This window comes from Prionailurus viverrinus, chromosome A2 (genome assembly GCF_022837055.1).
Source record: "Prionailurus viverrinus isolate Anna chromosome A2, UM_Priviv_1.0, whole genome shotgun sequence".
Classification (NCBI taxonomy): Eukaryota; Metazoa; Chordata; class Mammalia; order Carnivora; family Felidae; genus Prionailurus; species Prionailurus viverrinus.
This window is the reverse complement of record NC_062562.1, coordinates 25,752,042-25,773,286: the sequence shown is the minus strand read 5'-3', so window position 1 is coordinate 25,773,286 and position 21,245 is coordinate 25,752,042. Positions and strand designations below refer to the sequence as shown.

General features: G+C 49.2%; 1 protein-coding gene and 1 long non-coding RNA gene across 2 annotated transcripts in view; one reads left to right on the top strand and one right to left on the bottom strand.

Moving 5' to 3' along the window:
* Window positions 1-21,245, bottom strand: part of LOC125158322 (uncharacterized) — a 112,902-nt gene that overhangs the window by 73,873 nt on the left and 17,784 nt on the right. The window lies entirely within an intron of this gene.
* ACOX2 (acyl-CoA oxidase 2) overlaps window positions 10,465-21,245 on the top strand; it is a 29,783-nt gene continuing 19,002 nt past the window's right edge. Inside the window, exons 1-9 of the mRNA XM_047845122.1 lie at window positions 10,465-10,492; window positions 12,876-13,058; window positions 13,457-13,619; window positions 13,833-13,984; window positions 14,399-14,506; window positions 16,508-16,627; window positions 16,942-17,057; window positions 17,725-17,897; window positions 20,133-20,295. Of these exons, the coding sequence (XP_047701078.1) occupies window positions 12,899-13,058; window positions 13,457-13,619; window positions 13,833-13,984; window positions 14,399-14,506; window positions 16,508-16,627; window positions 16,942-17,057; window positions 17,725-17,897; window positions 20,133-20,295 (1,155 nt within the window). The 5' untranslated portion in view covers window positions 10,465-10,492; window positions 12,876-12,898. The remainder of the gene's footprint in view (window positions 10,493-12,875; window positions 13,059-13,456; window positions 13,620-13,832; window positions 13,985-14,398; window positions 14,507-16,507; window positions 16,628-16,941; window positions 17,058-17,724; window positions 17,898-20,132; window positions 20,296-21,245) is intronic.

Below are 21,245 nucleotides of genomic sequence, written 5' to 3'. Positions count from 1 at the left end.
GGCCCTCAGTAGAGTCCCTCCTGCCATCTAGAAGGCCCTGCCTGTCCAGCTCCTTGTGACCTCCGACCTACTTCCCTCTGCCCTCCACCTCACTCATGTAGCCCCGGCCTGCCTGGCCTCCTCATGCCCACCACACACACCCCACCACAGTGCCTTTTCACCTCCTGTTCCCCAGTCAGGAGTGTTCTTTCCTCAGAGAGTCATACAGTCTTCTCCCTGTCTTCAGGTCTTTTTTTTTTTTTTTTTAATGCTTTTTCTAAATGAGGTCCTCCTTGGTCAACCCATTTGAATTTCAACATCTCCTACACCCCTCCTATCCCTTCCTTCCCTGAGTTTTCTTCCTCACCATTTGTCACCATCAAACACATATTTTACTTGTTTAGCTTATGTGTCTCTCCTAGCAATAACATCAGCTCCATGAGGGCACAGATTTTTTCTGTCTTGTTTACTGCTGCATCCCAAATGGCCATCCTTCCTCCTCTTTCCCTGACAGAAGGTGGCCCGGCCTGTGCCAATCTGACAGAATGGGCCCCACAGACAAGAATCCAGCCCCATCCCATTTATGGCTTTGAGAAAAGGCCGTGGCCAAATAGGGTATGGGGTGGGGCTCCTGGGTGGCTCAGTGGATTAAGCATCCACTCTTGATTTCAGTTCAGGTCATGATCTCACGGTTCCTAAGTTCAAGCCCCACATCAGGCTCTGCACTGACGGTGCACAGCCTGCTTGAGATTCTCTCTCTCCCTCTCCTGCTCATGCTCATGTTCCCTCTCTCAGAATAAATAAATAAACATTTTTTAAAAAATAGGGCATGGAGCATAGGGCACAGAGTAGGTGCTCAATAAAGGTTTGTTGAATGAATGAATAAGTGGGAAACCCCTTCTCCCACAGCGATACATCCAGCCTCCTCCCAGGTTCAGCACCCCACCCCCCCTCACCTGCCTGCTGCCTTCCTCCACAGTTTTGACCCTGCCTGGCCCAGAGATGTCAGTTCGGTCCAGAAGCTTTCCTTTGGCCTCTGGGGCTTTTGACAGTACTCCTGGGCCTTACTCGCCTTTGTGCCTGCAAGACCAACACCGGAGCTGTGTGGCCCGGACACACGACTCTCTGGACTTCCACTGGACTTCCAGAGAGTTAGATCATCCCTGAAGGCCAAGATCAGGCCATCACCCAGTCCTGGGGACCCTGGAGAAGGAAAGCACTGCTTCAGTAGCTCTGACATCAGACCCTGCCCTAAATGGAGAGCCAAGAGCAGCAAACCCATTCTCACAGGAGGCTGCCCTCTCTCACACCTGCCAGATCACAAGTCCCAGTCTGGGTTTGGAAAGAGCCCTCTGCAGTGGCAGACCAGTGTTAAATACAGAACCTGGGGGACAGAAAGAAGACCTCAGGAGGTGAAGGGACCCTCCTCCCCTGATTCTCCTTCCCTGATTCTTCCCTGATTATGTACTCCAGGGGAGCGCTCAGAACCCAGGAGTTTTCACGGGGCAGCCTCACCACACTTGAGATTATATTCACTCTAAGCTCCATGAGGGCAGGACCCTGTCTGTGCTTACCTTTACAGTACCTTTACAGTACAGTACCAACCAAGTTGTGAATGCTGGGATGCCTGAGTGGCTCAGTCAGCTAAGTGTCCAACTCTTGACTTTGGCTCAGGTCATGATCTCACGGTTCGTGAGATTGAGCCCTGTGTAGAACTCTGCACTGACAGTGCAGAGCCTGCTTGGGATTCTCTCTCTCTCCCTCTCTCTCTGCCCCTTCCTTGCTGGCGTGCACACATCCACACACACGCTCTCTCTCTCTCTCAAAAATAAATAAACTTAGAACAAAAAAGTTGTGAATGGGTGTCAGTTACGGTATCTGCATTTATGGAAGGCCAGCGTGTTACCACCCATGACAATTCAGTATCATTCTATTTTGCAGACTAACGAACCAAGGTTTAGGCAAATTAAAAGGGTAAATTAAAAGACTTGCCAGAAGTCACAAAACAATACCTGGGGAAAGATGAGATTCCCACAGAGCTGTCTGTCAGCAAAGTCTGCCTTTTCTCCAATATAGCTAGACTTTGCTCTTAGAAAGAGCCCCTATGCCATTCTGACCTTTTGCCATGAGATACAAGGACCTATTTTCACCTTCACTTTCAGACCTTCTGTCTGAACTTGAGGGATCTGATCTCCACCTATAAAAACAGGCCCTGGGTGGTTCAGTCGGTTGAGCATCCAACTTCAGCTCAGGTTATGATCTCACTGTTCGTGAGTTCAAGCCCCACATCGGGCTCTCTGCTATCAGAGCAGAGCCCACTTTGGATCCTCTGTCCTGCTCTCTGTGCACCCCCCAACTTGCACTCTCTCAAAAATAAATAAAAACAGACTCAGGCTAACATAGACTGATGTGAGTTCTGAGATGAGGAATGCCTACATGTCATGCCCCCACCTCCAAAGCCAACCAGTCTCAGTGGCCAACCAACATGCTAGAACCTACCATTGTGATGGGAGTCCTGCCCCCTTGCAGGACCGGACCAATGGTTGAGGAGTAGCCAATTTCAGTGTCCCTGACCCGACCCCAGACCCATTAACCCCCAGCTGCCCTGCTCCCACCTGGACCTTGCCTCACAGTGCCCCTTTTGCTGGCATTGTAAGAACAGAAGCCTGTACCTCCCAATGGCTACTTGCCCTCATCTCAGCTGTTAAATGATGATCTGAGTTGATGATTAGGGGGCATTTACCCAGAAAGGGTACTGAGTGCCCACCTGCTTCTCAGAAAGGACTCATAGAGAGATGAGCAGGATTTCCCAATGAAGGACCCTGACAACTCTCCTGGGCTGCCTGGAAACAGTCAAGCGAGCTAGGGCTCCCCCTCCCAGGATGGACCCAGGCTTGCCCTGTAAAGAAGGTTAATCCTGGGGCACCTGGGTGGCTCAGTCAGTTAAGCGTCCGACTTTGGCTCAGCTGATGATCTCATGATCTGTGGGTTTGAGCCCCGCGTCGGGCTCTCTGCTGACAGCTCAGAGCCTGGAGCCTGCTTCAGATCCTGTGTCTCCCTCTGTCTCTGCCCTTCCCCACACATGCTCTGTCTCTCTGTTTCAAAAATAAACACTAAAAAAATTAAAAAAAAAAAAAAAAAGGTTAATCCTGTGCCCAGACCCATATTCAAGCCCCAGCTGTGACAATCCCTACTTGTCACAAGCCTGGACAACTTGCTGGACCACATTTTCCACATCTGTGACAAAGATAATGGTATCTACACTTCTTGAATACTCAGTGTCTGTGCCAGGGAGTAGGATAAGTACTTCATATAAATTGTCTCATTTAATCCCCCAGGACTGTCATTACTCCATTTTACAGGTGAAGAATCCCACAATTTAGAGAGGCAAAACCACCTCCCAAAGGCGCACAATCAGCAGGTGGTGGAAGCGAGATGTGAACCCACGTCTGCCTGACCAGAGCCTGCACATTTATCTTGGCAGCATTTGCTGGTGGAGGCTGCAGAGGATGTTTTGCAAAGCACCCACGTTCAAGTTTTCCCATCTGTCGCTAGAAACATTCTGCAAGCACGCTGAGGCCCTGTGGCCTTCCTCCTTCTCCTTCCCTGACAGCAGGTAGCCCAGCCCGCACCAATCTGGCAGACAGGGCCCCAGGAACAAGAATCCAGGCCTACCCCACTCACAGCTCAGAGAAAAGACAGTGGCCAATGGGATACAGGGGCTCACATGCCTGCCCTTGGCCCAAGAAGTTCAGTGAAGGAGCAGGAAAGAGAGAAACACGCATTGAGCATTGACCGTATGCCCGGCAAGTCCTAAAATGTGAGAGACCAGACACAAAGTGCCTAGCCCAGGGCCTGGCTCATTTCAAGGGATGGAAGTTCCTTCTTCCTCTCTCTCACTCTCCCCGTTAAGGATATCTTGACAGGTGGCACAGCATGACTGGTTAAGAGTCCAAGCTACAAAGTCAGACTTCAAATTGGCAGGTGGGGGATCCATGTCTGCCACTTGCCAGATGGGTGACCTTGCACAAGTTATTTAACATCTCTGAGTTTCTTGTCTGTTAAATGAGGGTTCCAATAGTGCCAGCCTCATGGGTCGCTGACAGGACTGGGTTAACAAATATAAGATGTCTGACGGGGCACCTGGCTGCCTCAGTTGATAGAGCATGTGACTCTTGATCTCAGAGTCATGAGTTTGAGCCCCACATTGAGTGCGGAGATTACTAAATGAATGAATGAATGACTGTATGAATGAGTAAATAAATAAATAAAAATTTTAAAAAATGTTTGGCAAGTGCAGGCACATGGCCAGCACTCAATAAAAGTTCATTTTCTGTCCATCAACTGATGAATGGTTAAAGAAGATGTGGTTTATATATACAATGGAATACTGGAAGGTATTCATGGATGGAACTGGAGGGTATCATGCTAAGTGAAATAAGACAGTCAGAGAAAGACAGATACCATATGTTTTCACTCATATGTGGATCTTGAGAAACTTCAGAAGACCACGGGGGAAGGGAAGGGAAAAAAATAGTTACAAACAGAGAAGGAGGCAAACCATAAGAGACTCTTAAATACAGAGAACAAACTGAGGGTTGATGGGGGGGTGGAGGAGAGGGGAAAATGGGTAATGGGCATGGAGGAGGGCACTTGTTGGGATGAGCACTGGGTGTTGTATGTAAACCAATTTGACCATAAGTTATACTAAAAAGAAAAAAAAAAGAAAGATACAGAAGAGCTTTATCAAAAGGAGACACTTGAAGTGTGATCTGTTTGTCAGAAAATATCAAAGCTACTTATATTGCTGAAAATAACAAAAATAACAATAAATTCCACTGGTAAAAATAAAATAAAATAAAATAAAATAAAATAAAATAAAATAAAATAAAATAAAATAAAATAAAATAAAATAAATAAAATAAAATAAATAAAATAAAATAAATAAAATAAAATAAAATAAAATAAAATAAAAAATAAAAGTTAATTTTCGTCTTCCATTTCCCTGCTAGCTTACTTGGTCATATCTGTCACTAATCTTTGAGCCATGTCTCCACTCATTCATTTCTCTTAGTCCCTAAGCATGTCTAGCATCCATCTCTCCCTCGTGGCTGGCTAACCAAAGTGCCGTTGCTTCTCCCAGTACCCCCCTTTTTGGGGAGGTGTCACCCCATACCTTCTCACACCCCAGTCCAAATTGAGGGACATTCTAAGAAAAGACCTGACCAGTACTCATCAAATGTCAAGGTCATAAAAGACAAAGATTGAGGAGCTGTACAAGTTGGAGAAGATAAGACAATTAAAGGCAATGAAAGATCCTGGACTGGATCCTGAAGCAGAAAAAGGACATTAGTGGCAAAAGTGGCAAAACTCAATGTACAGTAAATGGCTAACTCATCAGGACTTCAAACCCTGCACATTCCAAAGAAGGGACTGACCCCTCATAGCCCCCGCGAGATAAGCTCTATGCTCTTGGAATGGCCTATCTGAACAGTGTCTCTGTCTACCCAGGGCCTTGGGCCTTGCCAGGCAGTTTACACTAACAATGTGACTTATGGGGGCCACGCTATGTCAGTCTGACCTCTGGAGGGCTAGGGGCTGAGTAACTGAGGTACTAAGCAACTAAGTGACTGAGTAACCAGCATTCCATTCCTCTGTGACCAATTCCCATAACCATGGACACTGAGTCTGGGATGAGCTTCCCTGGTTATCAGCATTTCATGTGTGCTCTCATGGAGGGAGAATTAAATACTGTCCCTACAACACCACTGGGAGAGGATAACTGGGACCTCATGTCTGGTCCCTCCTGGACTCTACCTTACATATTTTTTTTCCTTTGCTGATTTTAATCTGTATCATTTTGCTGTACTAAGCCATAACCACGAGTATAAAAGTTTTCCTGAGTTCTGAGAGTCCTTCTTGCAAAGCACTGAACCTGAGATTGATCTTGGGGACCCTCCAATACACTCAAATAACTTTTGAAGATTAGTTAATAGTATTGGATCAGTGTTAATTTATTGGGTTCAATAACTACACTATGGTTATGTAAGATTTAACACTGGAGGAGGCTGAGGGAAGTTATATGGAAACTACTATTTTTTTTGCAACTTTCTGAAAGTCTAAAGTTATTTCTTTTTCAACGTTTATTTATTTTTGGGACAGAGAGAGACAGAGCATGAACGGGGGTGGGGCAGAGAGAGAGGGAGACACAGAATCGGAAACAGGCTCCAGGCTCTGAGCCATCAGCCCAGAGCCTGACGCGGGGCTCGAACTCACGGACCGCGAGATCGTGACCTGGCTGAAGTCGGACGCTCAACCAACTGCGCCACCCAGGCGCCCCTAAAGTTATTTCTTTTTTAAAAAAAAAAAGTAAGTTTATTTATTTTGAGAGGGAAAAGACAGAATCCCAAGCAGACTCCACACTTTCAGCACAGAGCCTGATGCAGGGCTTAAACTCACCAACCATGAGATCATGACCTGAGCTGATATCAAGTGTTGGATGCTTAACCAATTGAGCCACCCAGGCATGCTTAAAGTTATTTCAAAATAAAAGTTAAAACACAAAGAATAGGGAAAGATGAGATGATAATTGTTAAAGCTGGGTGTTAAGTACATATGGATTCGTTATATTGTTTTATATGGGTTTGAAATTTTTCAAAATAAAAAAAAATTTAGCTAGAGAATTGAATAGTTTGGTGCAACAAATTAAAATAATGACATCATGGGGCACCTGGGTGGCTTAGTCAATTAAGTGTCAGACTCTTGATTTCAGCTCAGGTTATGATCTCACAGTTTGTGAGTTCAAGTCCTCCCTAGAGCACTGCTTCAAGCCCCAAGTTGGGCCCATCTATGCTGACAGCACAGAGCCTGCTTGGGATTCTCTCTCTCTCTCTCTCTCTCTCTCTCTCTCTCTCTCTTGCTGCCCCTCTCCAGCTTGCTGTGCGCGTGCTCTCTCTCTCTCTCTCTGTCAAAATAAATTTTAAAACTTTAAAAAATAAAATAAAATAATCACATCCAAAACATTTAGAGCAGGGTCAGCTCCAAGATTGATGAAGAAACTTTTTAAACATGGAATTTATCAAATATTAAAAGAACATTGAGTTTAATCTCAAAACAATCAAGATGTGGAAACTATGGCCAAGAAAAAATAAGTAACTGCCCATCATAAGAGGCAGCCCAGGGGCACCTGGGTGGCTTAAGTCAGTTAAGCATCCACCTCTTGATTTCGGGTCATGATCTTACTGTTTGTGTCAGCACAGAGCCTGCTTGAGATTCTCTCTCTCCCTCCTTCTGCCCCTCCCCACTCTCAAAAATAAATAAATCAACATTAAAAAAAAAAAAAGAGCCAGCACAAGTTCTTGGCAGAGGCCAGTTTGGGACCCAGAACTTTCACCTCCAAATAGTAGGGTCAAGGCCACCTTCCCTGGAGCCACTACCTTGTGTACAGCCACTGCTAACAGCAACAGGGAATCCAGCGTCCAGGCCTCCTAGTCCCAGCAGGATCTGCTGAGTAACATCTCAAAGCTTGGGGTCTGTCTCTTCCTCAAGACACAAGCTTGACACTACCTCGAGTACATGGTGGGGAGGGATGAGACCCCTCAAAGAGAAGATACCGCACACCACAAGGGGGGAAGCCAACATCCAGAAGAAGAGGGCACCTGTCCAGAATCACTACACCTCAGAAGTCCTGCTAGAACAGGTACGTGGGTCTCTTGACTTCTTTCCCAACCTTGTGCAAATATAAAGAGCCAGCAAAGCTGGTCCAAATTCCAGTTCTGCATCCTACTTACTGTGCAAACCTGGTCAAATGACAACACCTCTTTGGGCTTGTCTCCACTTCTGCAAAATGAAAAGAGTCATCCCACTTTCCAGGGCTGTCTATGCAGTGGAAGTGAGGGAACCGGTAAACATCCCACCCCACTCACAGAGATCTGGCTCCACTCTGGGTCCCACCACAAGCAGTGCCCCATGCTCCAAAAATATTCGTTTAGGGAATGATGGTCAGAGGTGTATGAATACTAATGAATACTAATATTAATGCTAAGCATAAGAGAAGCCAAATTTTAGGGCAGAAACGTAGGGAAAGAGAAAAATCATTCACCTTGCAGAGCTACCCTTTCACATAAGGACCACCTGTGGGGAGCTCCTTGGATATTAACAACTATGCTCCTGAAGGACATAGGATAAATGTCCATCAGGAAAGATCAGGAAAGGCTGCAGAAAGACCACGATCACCTTGGAAACCCAGCTGGGTACACAGATTTTTGTACAAGTAGTCCCAGAAGAATCCCCAGCTTTGAGATTGCAGGGCTGGATCTCAGGTCAAAGTGTACAATTGTGTACAAATAGGGTGGACACACACACACACACACACACACACACACACACCAATTTCCACCTTTAAAAAAACCAAAAACGTCAAAGCTCCAAAGTCCTTCACTAAGTTTGGCTGTGCCTTTGGGGTAGAGAATCTGGATGGCTTCTGTCAACTTTTGTTCATTCATTCATCTACCAAATATTTGTTGAGCACCTACCCTGGGCTAGACCTGGTCTGGGTCCCTGGGGCTGGGACTGTATTGGTGACCAAGAACAACATAGTGCTTGCTTTCATTAGTGATTTACACAAAAACCAATAGCTAAAGACAAAATACCCACCACTGTAGTGGGTGTACCAAGGGTGTGGTGTCTTTTTCTAACACCAACGTGTGGCTTTTCCACACCAACAACCAATCCTCCAACACAATTGTGTGTTCGACAATTCAGTTCAATTCTGACACCAACTCCTGGGGTTAGTGTAGGCCCCACAGGTTTAAGGATCAGTCCCACAAGACTGCTCCCATGTCAGACAACAAGTGCAAATCCCAGGGGCCACCTGTACATTTGACCTGCTGGCTATAAATTCAGGGGTTCCCACAACCCCCCACCCCGGGTTCAGTAATTTGCTAGAATGACAGAACTCAGGGAAGCACTTTACTTACGGTTATTGGTTGGTTATAAAGGATGCAACTTGGGAACAGCCTATTGGAAGGGATGCAGAGGACGAGGTCTTGGAAGGGAGGCAGCACAGAGCTTTCTGGGCCACCTCGCAACACCTCCGTGTCCACCAACTCTCCCCAAACCATGTTGCTTAGGGGTTTTTACCAAGGTTTCATTACACAGACATAATCGATTGGGTCATTGGCCGCTGGCGATTAGCTCAATCTGCATCCTCTCTCCCCTCCCTGGAGTTTGGGTGGGGAGGGTGTGCTGGGGAGGACTAAAAATTCCAGTGCTGTAATTTTAAGATTTGTTCTTTCCAGCAACCAAGCCCCACCCTGAAGCTACCTATGGGCCCCCATCCATAGACACAAAAGATAGTCCTTATCACTCAGGAGACTGCAAGGGTTTGGGGGCTCTGTGCCAGGAACTGGGGACAAAGACCGAATATATACATACATCACAAAGACCCAAAACTTGGAGCTAAGAAAGCAGGTCCAGGAACTTCTAATCCAGACCAGGGTGACGTCTTAAAACAGTGTGGTGAGATGAAAAGATAAAGAGGAGCCAGACAGGTAGTGCTGGAGAGGCCTGGGGAGCAGGAGGAGAGGGCGATAAAGCTTTAAGTTAAAAAAAGTTATAAACTCATTAGAAGTGACTGTGTGCGTCCCATGTAGGTTTTCCTGCTCATTCCTACTGTGATTACTGTCTCCCCAACAGCCCCCTAGTCCCAAGTTTCCACAAGGTCAGGAGACGGGTACAGGTTTGTTTTGTTTTGTTTTTGCTTCCTGCCATGCTCCAGTGCTGAGATCACTGTGGGCACTTAAAAAGATGTATAGGTAATAAATCAACTCAATGCTTCTGGTACAACCCAAGCGCTCACACGCCTGCCCATGGAATATCTCACCAGCAGACTGCCAGCGAATCAGAAGTTCCACCATTCAACATCACTCCTGGAAATTAAGAAATTCTCTCCTGGGGAACCAAGAAAACAGTAATAGTCTCAAGTTACAAATCCTGGTGCTTCACAGTTTACCAAGAGCTTTCCTTTATACCCCGTGAATTATAGACGAGGGAAGGGAAGCTCAGAGAGGTGAAGTAACTCAGAGTTACATCTTCAGGATTTGAACCCAGGCCTCTGGACTCCAGGGGAGGGCGGTGGTGTTTCCTTGCACAGAATGCAAGTCTCTGCATGTTCCTGGGAACTGGCTCTGAGACATAGAGCCAGGCAGGTGGAGAGAGGAAGAGGAAGATGAGGCTCAGCGGCTGATGCTCCATGGACAAATCCTCCTGGGCAGCTCTGGCTCTGGCACAGCATGGTCACACCCACTTGAAGACAGAGGGGCAGGGGAAAAACTTGAGCCTAGAACAGTGAACCAGGGACAACTGAGAGCGGACAGCCTGCCAAGTGTTGCCTTTAGTGTTTCCTGTTCCAGCTCATCCTAGGGGAGGAGAAAGGGGCTGGGCCACCCATAGGAAACCCAGGCATTTCACTAGAGAGGCCAGGTCAAGCCTGCAGGACAGACACAGGACACAGGTGAGCTGGGCCGAGAGACAGGGGAGGGACTGGGAGCCTGAGTACTAGGGACTAAGGACTGTCCCACCTGAGTAATGACCCTTCCCGCACTCCTAATGACTCTGAGCACTGCTTTCATTTCATTTCTACCCCTATTTCCTAGACCCTGCCTGTAGGCCAGGCCCTAGGATGCTAGGGTAATGTGACAACGGCCCCTGCCCCCTTGGACTTGACCCTGTAATAGGGAAGGCAGCAATAAACAAGAACATAAGTGAGTAAATTACCTTGTATGTTAGAAGAAAAAGTAGAGCAGGGAGAGGAGGCGTGGGATTTTAAAGAGGGCAGTCAGGTGGGCCCCACTGAGAAGGTGATATTGAGCAAAGACTTGAAGGATGTAATGAGAGAGCCAAGAGGACATTTGTGGAAAGAGTGTTCCAGAAGAAGAGTGTTTCAGGCAGAGGATACAGCCTGGCAGAGGCTTGGTTTGGGGAGGCCTGGGGTGTTCAAGCACAGCGAAGAGACAGCAGAAGTTAGGGTGTAGAGCAGGAAGACAGGAGACCATTGAGGCAACCTTGCAGGGGTTCAGTGGGGGCAGATGATAGGGGCTCCTTGAACCCTCCAGGTCCCCTGTCAGACCCCCCATGGCCCTGCCATCTACTCAGGAGTTTTGATTTGGAAGCCTGCATATGAATCCCATTTGCCATATGTGCTGCGTGACCTTACAGGGTCTCCTTCCTTCCCTTCCTGACCTCTCTGTAAAATGGTAAAAACAATACCTTATCTGTACGGTTGTGGTGAAGAAGAAAGGGAATCAAAATAGTGGCTGCCTGCAGGAAAGAGTTACAGCAAGCCACATGAGAGCTAAGCTCATGGGATCCAAGGAAAAGCAGAAGTGGTCACCCAGGCACTCCCTGCCTTGGAAGGGCGACATTCGAGTAAATAAGCCATATTGTCTACTCTAATAGCCCCCAGGGGACAGCAAAGGGGCACTCAGTTCTTCCAGGGGTGCTGCTGTCACCAGGAAGGCTTCTTAGAGGAAGGGTCCTTAGAGGCTGGGTCTCACCAGGAACACCAGGGGGAGGATGCCTGGGTGGCTCAGTCCGTTAAGCCACCAACTTTGGCTCAGGTCATGATCTCAGGGTTCAGTTTGTGAGTTTGAGGCCCCCATTGGGCTCTGTGCTCACAGCTCAGAGCCTGGAGCCTGATTCAGATTCTTTATCTCCCTCTCTCTCTGCCCTCCCCTGTTCACACTCTGTCTCTCTCTCAAAACTAAATAAACATTAAAAATTATTTAAAAAACAAAACAGTCCTTTAAAAAAAAAAAACACTGGGGGAAATAGCAGAGGCACAGGGCAGGAGGAGAGGGGTAGTCCCCACCTAGGTGTGGAGGTAAGCTGAAACAGGACAAAGGGCAGTGCAGAGAGCATGGACTCTCTTCTACAAGCAGTGGACACAAGGGGCAAATTCCAAGCAGCGGAGGGAAACAACACGACTACAGTTTAAGAGCTCAGCCTGGCAGCCAGGAGAACAGACAGTCAAGACACTGAGGCCAGGTGAGAGGTGATGGCGGCCTGGGGGATAGACATAGGGATGGAACAGATGGATTTGAGATACCTAAGAAGCAGAATGGACCATATCCGGCGGTTGTCTTACAGTGGGGTGAGAGGAGCTTCTGAGAGTCTGAGGGTTTGCTGCAAAGAATACAGGTTCAGCCTGGCTGTGGGGGACGCACAGGGGTCCCAGGGGGAACACTTCCCAGGTCAGAGGCAAGCTTCCTCCCCTCACAGCTCACAGAAATGGGCCAAATGAGCCCAAGACTTATACGACCACAGGTCCCTCCCTACAGTGAGTCCCCTTGGCAGGGCCATAGCATGGACAGAGCATGTGCTCTGTGGTCAGACCCTGTCCAACTCTTGGCCACCTCCCGCTCTGTGGCTAGAGGCCACACGCTCAAGCTCACCAAAATATTTTTTACGTGTGTGAAGTTAACTGACTTTTTGTGAGAATTCCCCCAGGCAATTCTTGTGAACACACATTGCAGTGGACAGAGCATGAGCTCTGTGATCGGATCTTGCCCAAATCTCGACAAACAGGTACTGAACTACCATTTACTGAGCAATTATTGCATGCAATTCCAGCCAAGTGCTCACAGGCAGCACGGTAGGGTACAGTGGCACTCAAATACTTAAGGGGGGTTAGTTTCCTATGCTAAGCAGCCCCTGACGGACACTAAGCTCTGGACACTTCCTGTGTTCCCCCTGGGACCCCTGTGCATCCCACAGCCAGGCTGAACCTGTATTCTTTGCAGCAAACCCTGCACACATTCTTAGCAACCCCCCCACCCCCCACTGCCTCCACAACCACCAAGGCTCAGAGCAGCGAGGCCAGAAGTATCTCTCCTCAGGCACCAAGCAGATCCCAGCTAGGATGGGCAGCCCAGTGCACCGAGTGTCCCTGGGGGATACCTGGAGCAGGCAAGTGCACCCCGACATAGAGTGTGAGAGGAACATACGCTCTTTCAACGTGGAACGGCTCACCAACATCCTTGATGGCGGAGCCGAGAACACCGCACTCCGGAGGAAAGTTGGTAAGAAGAGGCTGGGATGCTTTTCTTGGAAGAAGAGCCCTTCGCTAGCAGTCCCAACTTCAAATAACAAATTTGATCTCAAAATCCCACCGTTAGAGATTCATTCCTTTGGGCTCTAAAGACATCTTAAACCTGTTCGTATTCCCTGAGCCCACCTGAAGGATAGAAGAGTCCTAGGCAGCAGAAGACCTGGGTGCTGGTCCTTATTCTGCCACTGCATAGCTTTGTAATCTTGGGCAAGTCACTTTCCCTCCTCGGGTGCTTGGTCATTGTGTCTGTAAAATGATGGTAATGTCTGGCTTCCTTTCCACGTCCATGAGGCAAGCGGGTGGGAAGATCTGAAGGTGCCAGGAACCTCACCCAGATCTCTAAGCCTTCTGTTCTTTGTTTTTTGGAAGAGAGCATCATCCACAGTGATCCAAAATGCAGCCTGAAGGATAATTATTTCATGACCCAGAATGAATGTTACGAGGCCGCCATTCAGAGGAAATTCCACATCCAGACAATAGCAAAGTGCCTGGGCTGGTCGGAAAACAGTCCTGAATTATTTTACGCTTACAGGTACTCACTCCCAGGGTAGCCCCACCAGAGAGGAATTTACCTGGGATCACCTGGAAACCCTTAACCCCATGAGTGATTTTCCCCTACTTTAAAGGCAGTGGCTGTCGGGAAAGCAGGAGGCAGGTGCTCCTTCCCTCCTGCATGCTGCCAGGCTGATGGTACCGGGTCCCTGTCTCCAAGGCACTACTCAACCACTGCATCTCTCCCCAACAGAGCCGTTTCTGGAGAAGTGGCCTTAACTATACACAGCCTTTTCCTGAAAGCCCTCAGGAGCCTGGGCTCAGAGGAGCAGATTGCCAAATGGGCCCCACTCTGCGATAATTTCCAGATCATCACAACATACGCCCAGACAGAACTGGGACACGGTGAGCCAGGGCTCCTGACGCCGTGTGCAGGTTGTGCAAGGTTCCGGAGAGCCCATTCACATCTCAGTGGTCAGATATTGTACAGATTTCATGTGAAAACATTCCAGCGGGTGGCAGGCAAGGGTCTTGAAGGAGGGGGTACCTTTTTCTAATTTACACAAACAGGTCGTATGAGCTAGCAATGGGCAAGTCATTCCTTCTGGAAATGTCAGCGACCATCCCTTGTCATGGGCTGGCCATGTGTCCCCCTCACAGCCCACGGGTGAAAGAGGAGAGATGCCTGAGGGTACAGGGGGGAGCTCCCCCCACTCCAGACTAGGCGGGTGCCTGGCAGCTCCAGGCCCACCAGGACACTCCTCCCCAGGTGAGATGCCTACCCTGGCCCCATGTCTAACTCCCCTCCTTAATTCCAAGGGACATATCTTCAGGGCCTGGAGACTGAAGCCACCTATGATGCAGCCACCCAGGAGTTTGTGGTACACAGCCCCACGACGACTGCCACCAAATGGTGGCCTGGGGACCGTGAGTATCCATCACCACCCCCCCAGGCCCATCCGTCCCCAGTGAGAACAAAGTTGGACAGCAGAATAGTACTGGCTCTGATTCCAGTGCACCTTGGGTTGATGCCCTGGTCTAGGCTGGTGACCTTGAGCAAATCAATTCACTTTCTTGAACTTCGGGGTCTCACTTTAAACAGGTGGGATGTGAATAATTTCATCAGCGAGCAGCTGAGAGGCCTCCAAGGGAACTTTGAAGTAGCTGAGGAAACCAACTCAACTGTGGGGAATGAGGGCCAAGGCCTCTCTCACAAGCATGCTGCCCCCACACAGACGCCACGCATGCGCGCGCACACACACACACACACATCACAGAACCACAGCCTAGTCCCAGGCACTCTCCACAACCCCAGGTCCTCTCATCTCCCAGGTTAATGATTAGGCTTCCATTGGATCACACAGTTAGAGAGAAAAACATCGCTCCCTGCCGCTGCTCCAGACACCGAGGAAGGAAGGCTCAGAGTCGGGTCACTGGCACCACACTGCCCCCGGTGGCCACCAGGTGGCGACCACACCTTGCTTCCCTGAAGCTCTGATTTCCTGAGAGGGGGCACCACCAAAGCCCTCTTCCCCAGATGTGACAACACACCTCCCAGGGCACACCTGTGGCACTTCCAGACCCATTTGATGAACACTTACATGGGGAAGAAAACACAATGAATACGAGGAATACAACTAAGCACAAAGAGACAGGCGAGAGATCAGCAGAGAGGGAGAAATATTGAGACAGAATTCCGAGAAATAAGGGAGCTACAGGAGAGCACAATGAGAGAGGAGAGGGAGGGAATGGATGTCAGATGTCTGATGTCAGAGCCACAGAAAAAAAGAAACCACATTTGCAATCAGGCTAGGTTGAAATCCCAATTCTGCCCCCTCCAGGCCAGTGACCTTGAGCACATCACTCTCCTCTCTGAGCTTCAGTTTCCTGACCTGGAAAATGGAGCTCATCGGTAATACCTGCCCTGCAAGAACTGGAAAGCACCAGCACAGGGTCCAGCACCACCTGGATATTGAGAAATGGCAATTATCTGTATTCATTATTATTAGGTGGATGATAGATTCATTTATAGACTTTTGAGGACAGAAAAAACAAAAAGCTTGCTCATCCCACAGTGCCTTTTGCAAAACACTGCTGGATTTGTTTGGCTCTTTGGGGAAGTTCCCCCTCTCTGGGATCAGTGACTTTTTGAGGCCACAAAGGCGCCCATCAGCTGGGATGGGGAGAGGGCAGCAGAGCACTCCTCTCCCTGTGGTAAGGGACCAGTTTTCTCACCACAGATCCTGACATGCACACTCCTGCAGCTCTGACATATAGACCCTATCTCCCAGATTCCCAAGAAAACGCCTTAAGATCTCCAGCAGCCTCCTTGAGCCTCCCGACCCCATGCCTGTGTACTCTGGGGTGGTTGCTCCACAAACCTGACATTTAGAACCCCTGAACCTCCAGCCACCGAATGGCTGTCCACAAAGCCCTCCAACCTAGTGCATTCTAGAGCCAGACAATCTCATTAAAGTGCTCTGGACTGTTCCAGTCACTTCCAAGGAGGAGTCAAGGTGAGTCAAGGGATATCCCGAAAAAGCATTGCTTTGCTACCCTTGATGCTATCTCTTCCTCTTCCTGGCCCCATGAAGCCAAGCCAGCCCTCAAGCTTCTGAGCACACCGCTCCCTTTGCCTTGCCCTCCCTGCCCTGTGTGCCCTCCTCCCCTGGAAAATACCCCTTACCCTTCAGGCTCCTTGTGCATCCTCCTCTGACCCACACCGTTTGTGAAGGCAGATCAAACAAACCCTATCCTGGCCTCATAGAGTGCCCCGCCCTGCCCCATGCCACCACACTGGTCCTCCTAACCCATTACAGACTGGACCCACATCCAGGCTCCTGATGGGGAGAGTCAGCCTGCCTGCTCTGTACACCAAGTCCTCCTACACCAGAGATCATGCTGGGCCTCTCGTGTTTCTGCCCTCAGTGGGACGGTCAGCCACCCACGCCTTGGTCCAGGCCCAGCTGATCTGCTCAGGGGCCTGGCAGGGAATGCACGCCTTTATTGTGCCCATCCGGAGCCTCGAGGACCACACCCCACTGCCAGGTAAGCCCATGTGACTCCCAGAACCCCTGCCAGGACAGGCCTCCCTGTCCTGAGGCCCCAGAGGTCATGGGAGAAGCTAGGACATGTCTCCCTTGGGCAGGGAGGAGTCCAGTTGGACAGCCCTCATGCTAACTGGCTGGGTGAACTTAAGCAAGAATCAGCACCCAATCTGACCTCAGCCTGATCCCCTGCAAAACAGGTATAAAACCCCAATGTCACAGGCTGCCGTGAGGCTCAGAGGAACTGGAACGTGTGTGTGGTACCCCACACAAAGTACTTGGCTGATAGATGTTCCCGTCTCCATCTCCTTCTAGGAATCACTGTTGGAGACATCGGGCCCAAGATGGGCTTTGACTGTACGGACCATGGCTTCTTGCGACTGGACCACGTGCGGATCCCCAGAGACAACATGCTGAGTCGCTTTGCACAGGTGGGGGTCCTGAAGATGCTGCAAGCTTATGCTGTCTGGAGAGGGGATGGTGGCCCCCTGCAGATTGCTGCTGTCTCTGGGTCCTCCCCCATAGGGCAGAGAAGCAGACCCCACCTCAGAGAGGCTCTGGTATGCCACAGATCTGTGTAAAAACCCAGTTTAGAAGCAGTGTGATATTGGGCAAGTCACTTGGCCTACCTGAGCCTCAGAGTTACCACAGGTAAATGGGGAGGTAGAGCAGTAATGGGGTAGGGTGGCAAAGCAATGTGAGAAGAGGGAAGGGCTGAGAGCGAAAGCATATTTACCTGCAGTGAGGCCTAGACACAACCAATCACAGACCGGACACTGGCCGGGTGTTAGAGGAAGTTCTGGAGGTCCCCATCTTGCCAGGCATTACCTTTAAGCTGTGGATTTGGGGGAGGTCCTAGGTGTCCAAGGTGAGGAGCTGTGAACCAAGGCACTTAGGGCAGTGGCTGTTTCGCAAAAAGCACGGGTGTGTTTAACAATCAGCGCGGCCACACCAGCACGCTCTGGCTGGTAGTCGGCCATCTGTCCCAGGTGAGCGGTTTGAGGACTGTGGTGCCTGCAGGGCATGAAGCCCATAGTTATGGGTATAAGACAGTCTGGGGAGTCGGCTCAGACTCAACACCTGCCTTTGGCCCACCAGGTCTTGCCAGATGGCACCTACCTCAAGCTCGGAAAATTGCAGATCAACTACCTTTCCATGGTGATAACACGGGTGAATCTGCTCTGGGGCGAGGTAACACCCATTCTGCAGAAGGCCTGTGTCATCGCCATTCGCTACTCGGTCATCCGCCGGCAGTCCTGCCTCCGGCCCAGGCAAGACGCACCCACAGGCTGACCACTACAGACAGAACTAGCTCTGATTCCCATAGCACCTGCCCCCTGCTGCCACCCCTCTGCCAGAGTGGGGTGCTAGGAATACACATCACCCCCGTAACACACACGCAACACCTGCCCAGACCTAGCCCATCTGGCCATGTCTGTAGGGTCTCTGTTGGCTCCCTCTAACCCCTGGCTAATCGGCTGCCCATCCTGTGTCTGTCAGTGTCTGACCCCATGGGGTTTCTGTGAGATCATTTGTCTTTGGCCGGGACCATCAGATCTAACTCAGTCTGTCTGTCCAAGTCCAACTGGGTCCTACCCGGCTATGACCAGCTGAGTGTGTCTGGGTCAGCCACTTGCCAAACTGCAGGTGACTGTGGCTCCTGAGTTTGTTCTGTCAGGATGTGAGTGATTGTGTCTGGAAAAGCCCAACTGTCATACCAGACAGTATACGACTGAAGTCAGTTCTGTCTGGCTGAAACTGTCAGCATCCTGTGGTATGTCCAAGTCCGGATCCATTTTGTTGTATGTGACTGTGTCAAGCTAATCCTCCCTCTGCCCTATGGGACCAAATAGCCAACTACTCTCTGTTTTTTAACATGTGTATGTGTACCCATGCATATGCATGCCTGTGGAAACACACACAATTGCCAGATTCAGCAAAAGAAAATACAGGACTGCCTGTAAACGGCAAATAATTTTGCTGTAAACAGAAAATAATATACAACCACCATGTCCCAAATGGGGACATGCACCCAGGATGTGGCAACATGGAGCTGAGCATATGGTGCCCCAGTGAGCATGGCAGGGGAGGTACAGCCATAACTGATTCAACTAGTGGTGCTGAGGGACGGGCTTCAACCTGCCAGTTCTTGTCCCAACTCTGCCAAGTGACCCTGGGCAAGTCCTTTGCCCTCTCTGGGCCTCAGTTTTTTTTCACCTGTAATGTGAAGATGAGAGAACTTCCAGCCCAAGACCCTGGCGATGTTTCATGCCATGGACTGAAGGATCCAGCAGTCTAAGCAAAATGGACTGCAGGTCAGATGCCAGGCAGACCTGGGTGGACCACAGCTAGGCCACTTGCCAGCTGTGGGAGCTTATGCTAGTCACCCCACCTCTTTGTCCCTCAACTTCCTCACCTACGACACAGGGTGACAAGAGCAATCTTTCAGGGCAGTGCTAAGAGTAAAAAGCAACAAAGCATGCCAGGCCCATAGCCCAGGACCCTTTCCTCTGGCAAACCCAGGGTCCCCGTGCTGGCCCGGGCTTCAGATTCCTGGGGTTAGGGAGTCTTCTCTGGAGGACAGGGGTGCCAGGGAAAGGTGCTGCCGCCGTCCCGTCCAAACTTCAGTTTTCTGGGTTGCAGAAGTGTCCCAAGTATGGTTATAATAGTATGTGTCTAAGTGAGGGGTTGCTGACCTGGGTTCCTCCCAGAGAGCCATGGGAGGCTCCTCACATTCATGCTTTCTTTTAATCCACAAAATAGTTACTCCAGGCCCCTTCATGCTGGATACAGTCTCGGGCACTGAAGACACAGCAACAGACAAGGCAAATACAGTCCCTACCTTAGGATTCCATCAGACCCAAGTTCACATCCTCAGAGTTACTGATTAGGCTCAATGTACCTCCCAGCACATACGATGTGTACCTGGACTTTGAAAGGTCAAGTTTCAAATCATCAGGGGTACAAGACCACAACCCTTTACTTGAAATCCTTGGGACCAAATGTGTTGGAATTCATAACTTTCATATTTTAGCAGGATAATATGGTGCATATGCTGTAATTTTGTAAACTTCCCCCATAAGGGGCAACATCCATAAGCAAACATGTCAATATTTCTGCAGAGAATTGTGTGGATATTCATGTTAGATAGAATTTTAAGATCATTACTAACTTCATGTCAGTTCAGGTCAAGTTTTGCAGTGAGTTATAAAAAACTATCAGGTTTTTAAAATTTATTTGAGAGAGCAAAAGCGAGCGAGGGAGAGAGGCAGGGAGGGAGTAGGAGAGAGAAAACCTCAAGCAGGCTCTGCACTGTCAGCCACAATGTGGGGCTTGAACCATGAGACCATGACCTGAGCTGAAATCAAGAATCAGATGTTTAACCAACAGGTGCCCCCCCCCCACAAAAGCTATCAGTTTTTAAGTACTTTATGGCACTGGGGATATGGGAAGTGGGGAGGTGGCATGTAGCCATCTTCTAAACCTTCTTCTTTTCTTCCACTCAGTGACCCAGAGGCAAAAGTCCTGGACCACCAGACACAGCAGCAGAAACTCTTTCCTCAGCTGGCCACAGCCTATGCATTCCATTTCCTGACAAGCAACCTCTTGGAATTCTTCCACAGCTCCTATGACGCCATTCTGAACAGAGACTTCAGCCTCCTGCCTGAGGTACCTGCTGTCTGCTGGGGGTGGAGGGGTGGGGTGCAGGAGCTGGGAAATGGCTGAAATTGTTCTCATCACTGGGATGCAGCCACAGCCCTGTTCCCACAGGCTCCTTCTACTATCTCCTCTCAGCCTTCCAACATCCCAGGGCACCCAGGGTGCACTGTACCTCGACATATAAATCCACCTACATCTGGCCTCCAGAAAGCTCCAAAAATGTTAGAGAGAATAATCACACATAATACATACAACACAGGAGCACAATCCCTGGTGTGTATTTGAAACGTAAAAAGCCCCCCAAAATTACAGTCATTGAGAACACATTTGGTGGCACAATCTGACCTGAATTGATCTGATTTATCCCACTGGACGTATATACATTTTGCAGCAGAAATATTAATGAGTTTGATCACTAAGGCTGCCCCAGACTCTTCTGGGTATTATATATAATCTACCTTAAATGCCCTGCTTTAAGCTTTCTAAAATTCAAAAAACATTGATTCCAAAATACATCTGGCCCCAAGGGTCTCAGATAAAGGACCAAGGACTTAGATATACTGTAACATTTAGTCCACCAGACCCTGGGCTTCATAAGCATAGCTTCATTAATCCTCAATTGTAGAGCAGGCAGCATTTTATATTCCCATTTTACAGATTAGGAAAGTGAAGCACAGAGAGGTTAAGGAACATAACCTTCCTCCCAAGGACTTAAAAGTCTGAAAGATAGGTTAAAGGCTTTCAAGAACCAAAAGCTCAAACGAGGTCTGCAGCCTGGCAGCTCCTCCTAGAACCCAGGCCAGTGGGCTGGTGGTGGACCTCCACCCTCACAGGACAGCTCTCCAACAACCCCACTTGACTAGCAAAATCTGCAACTCCTGGATGATGGTGAGCCCAGTCCTGGAAGCACCCTCTTCCAGGGATCCTGGAGACACTGGCCTGGACAGTTTTCCTTTGTC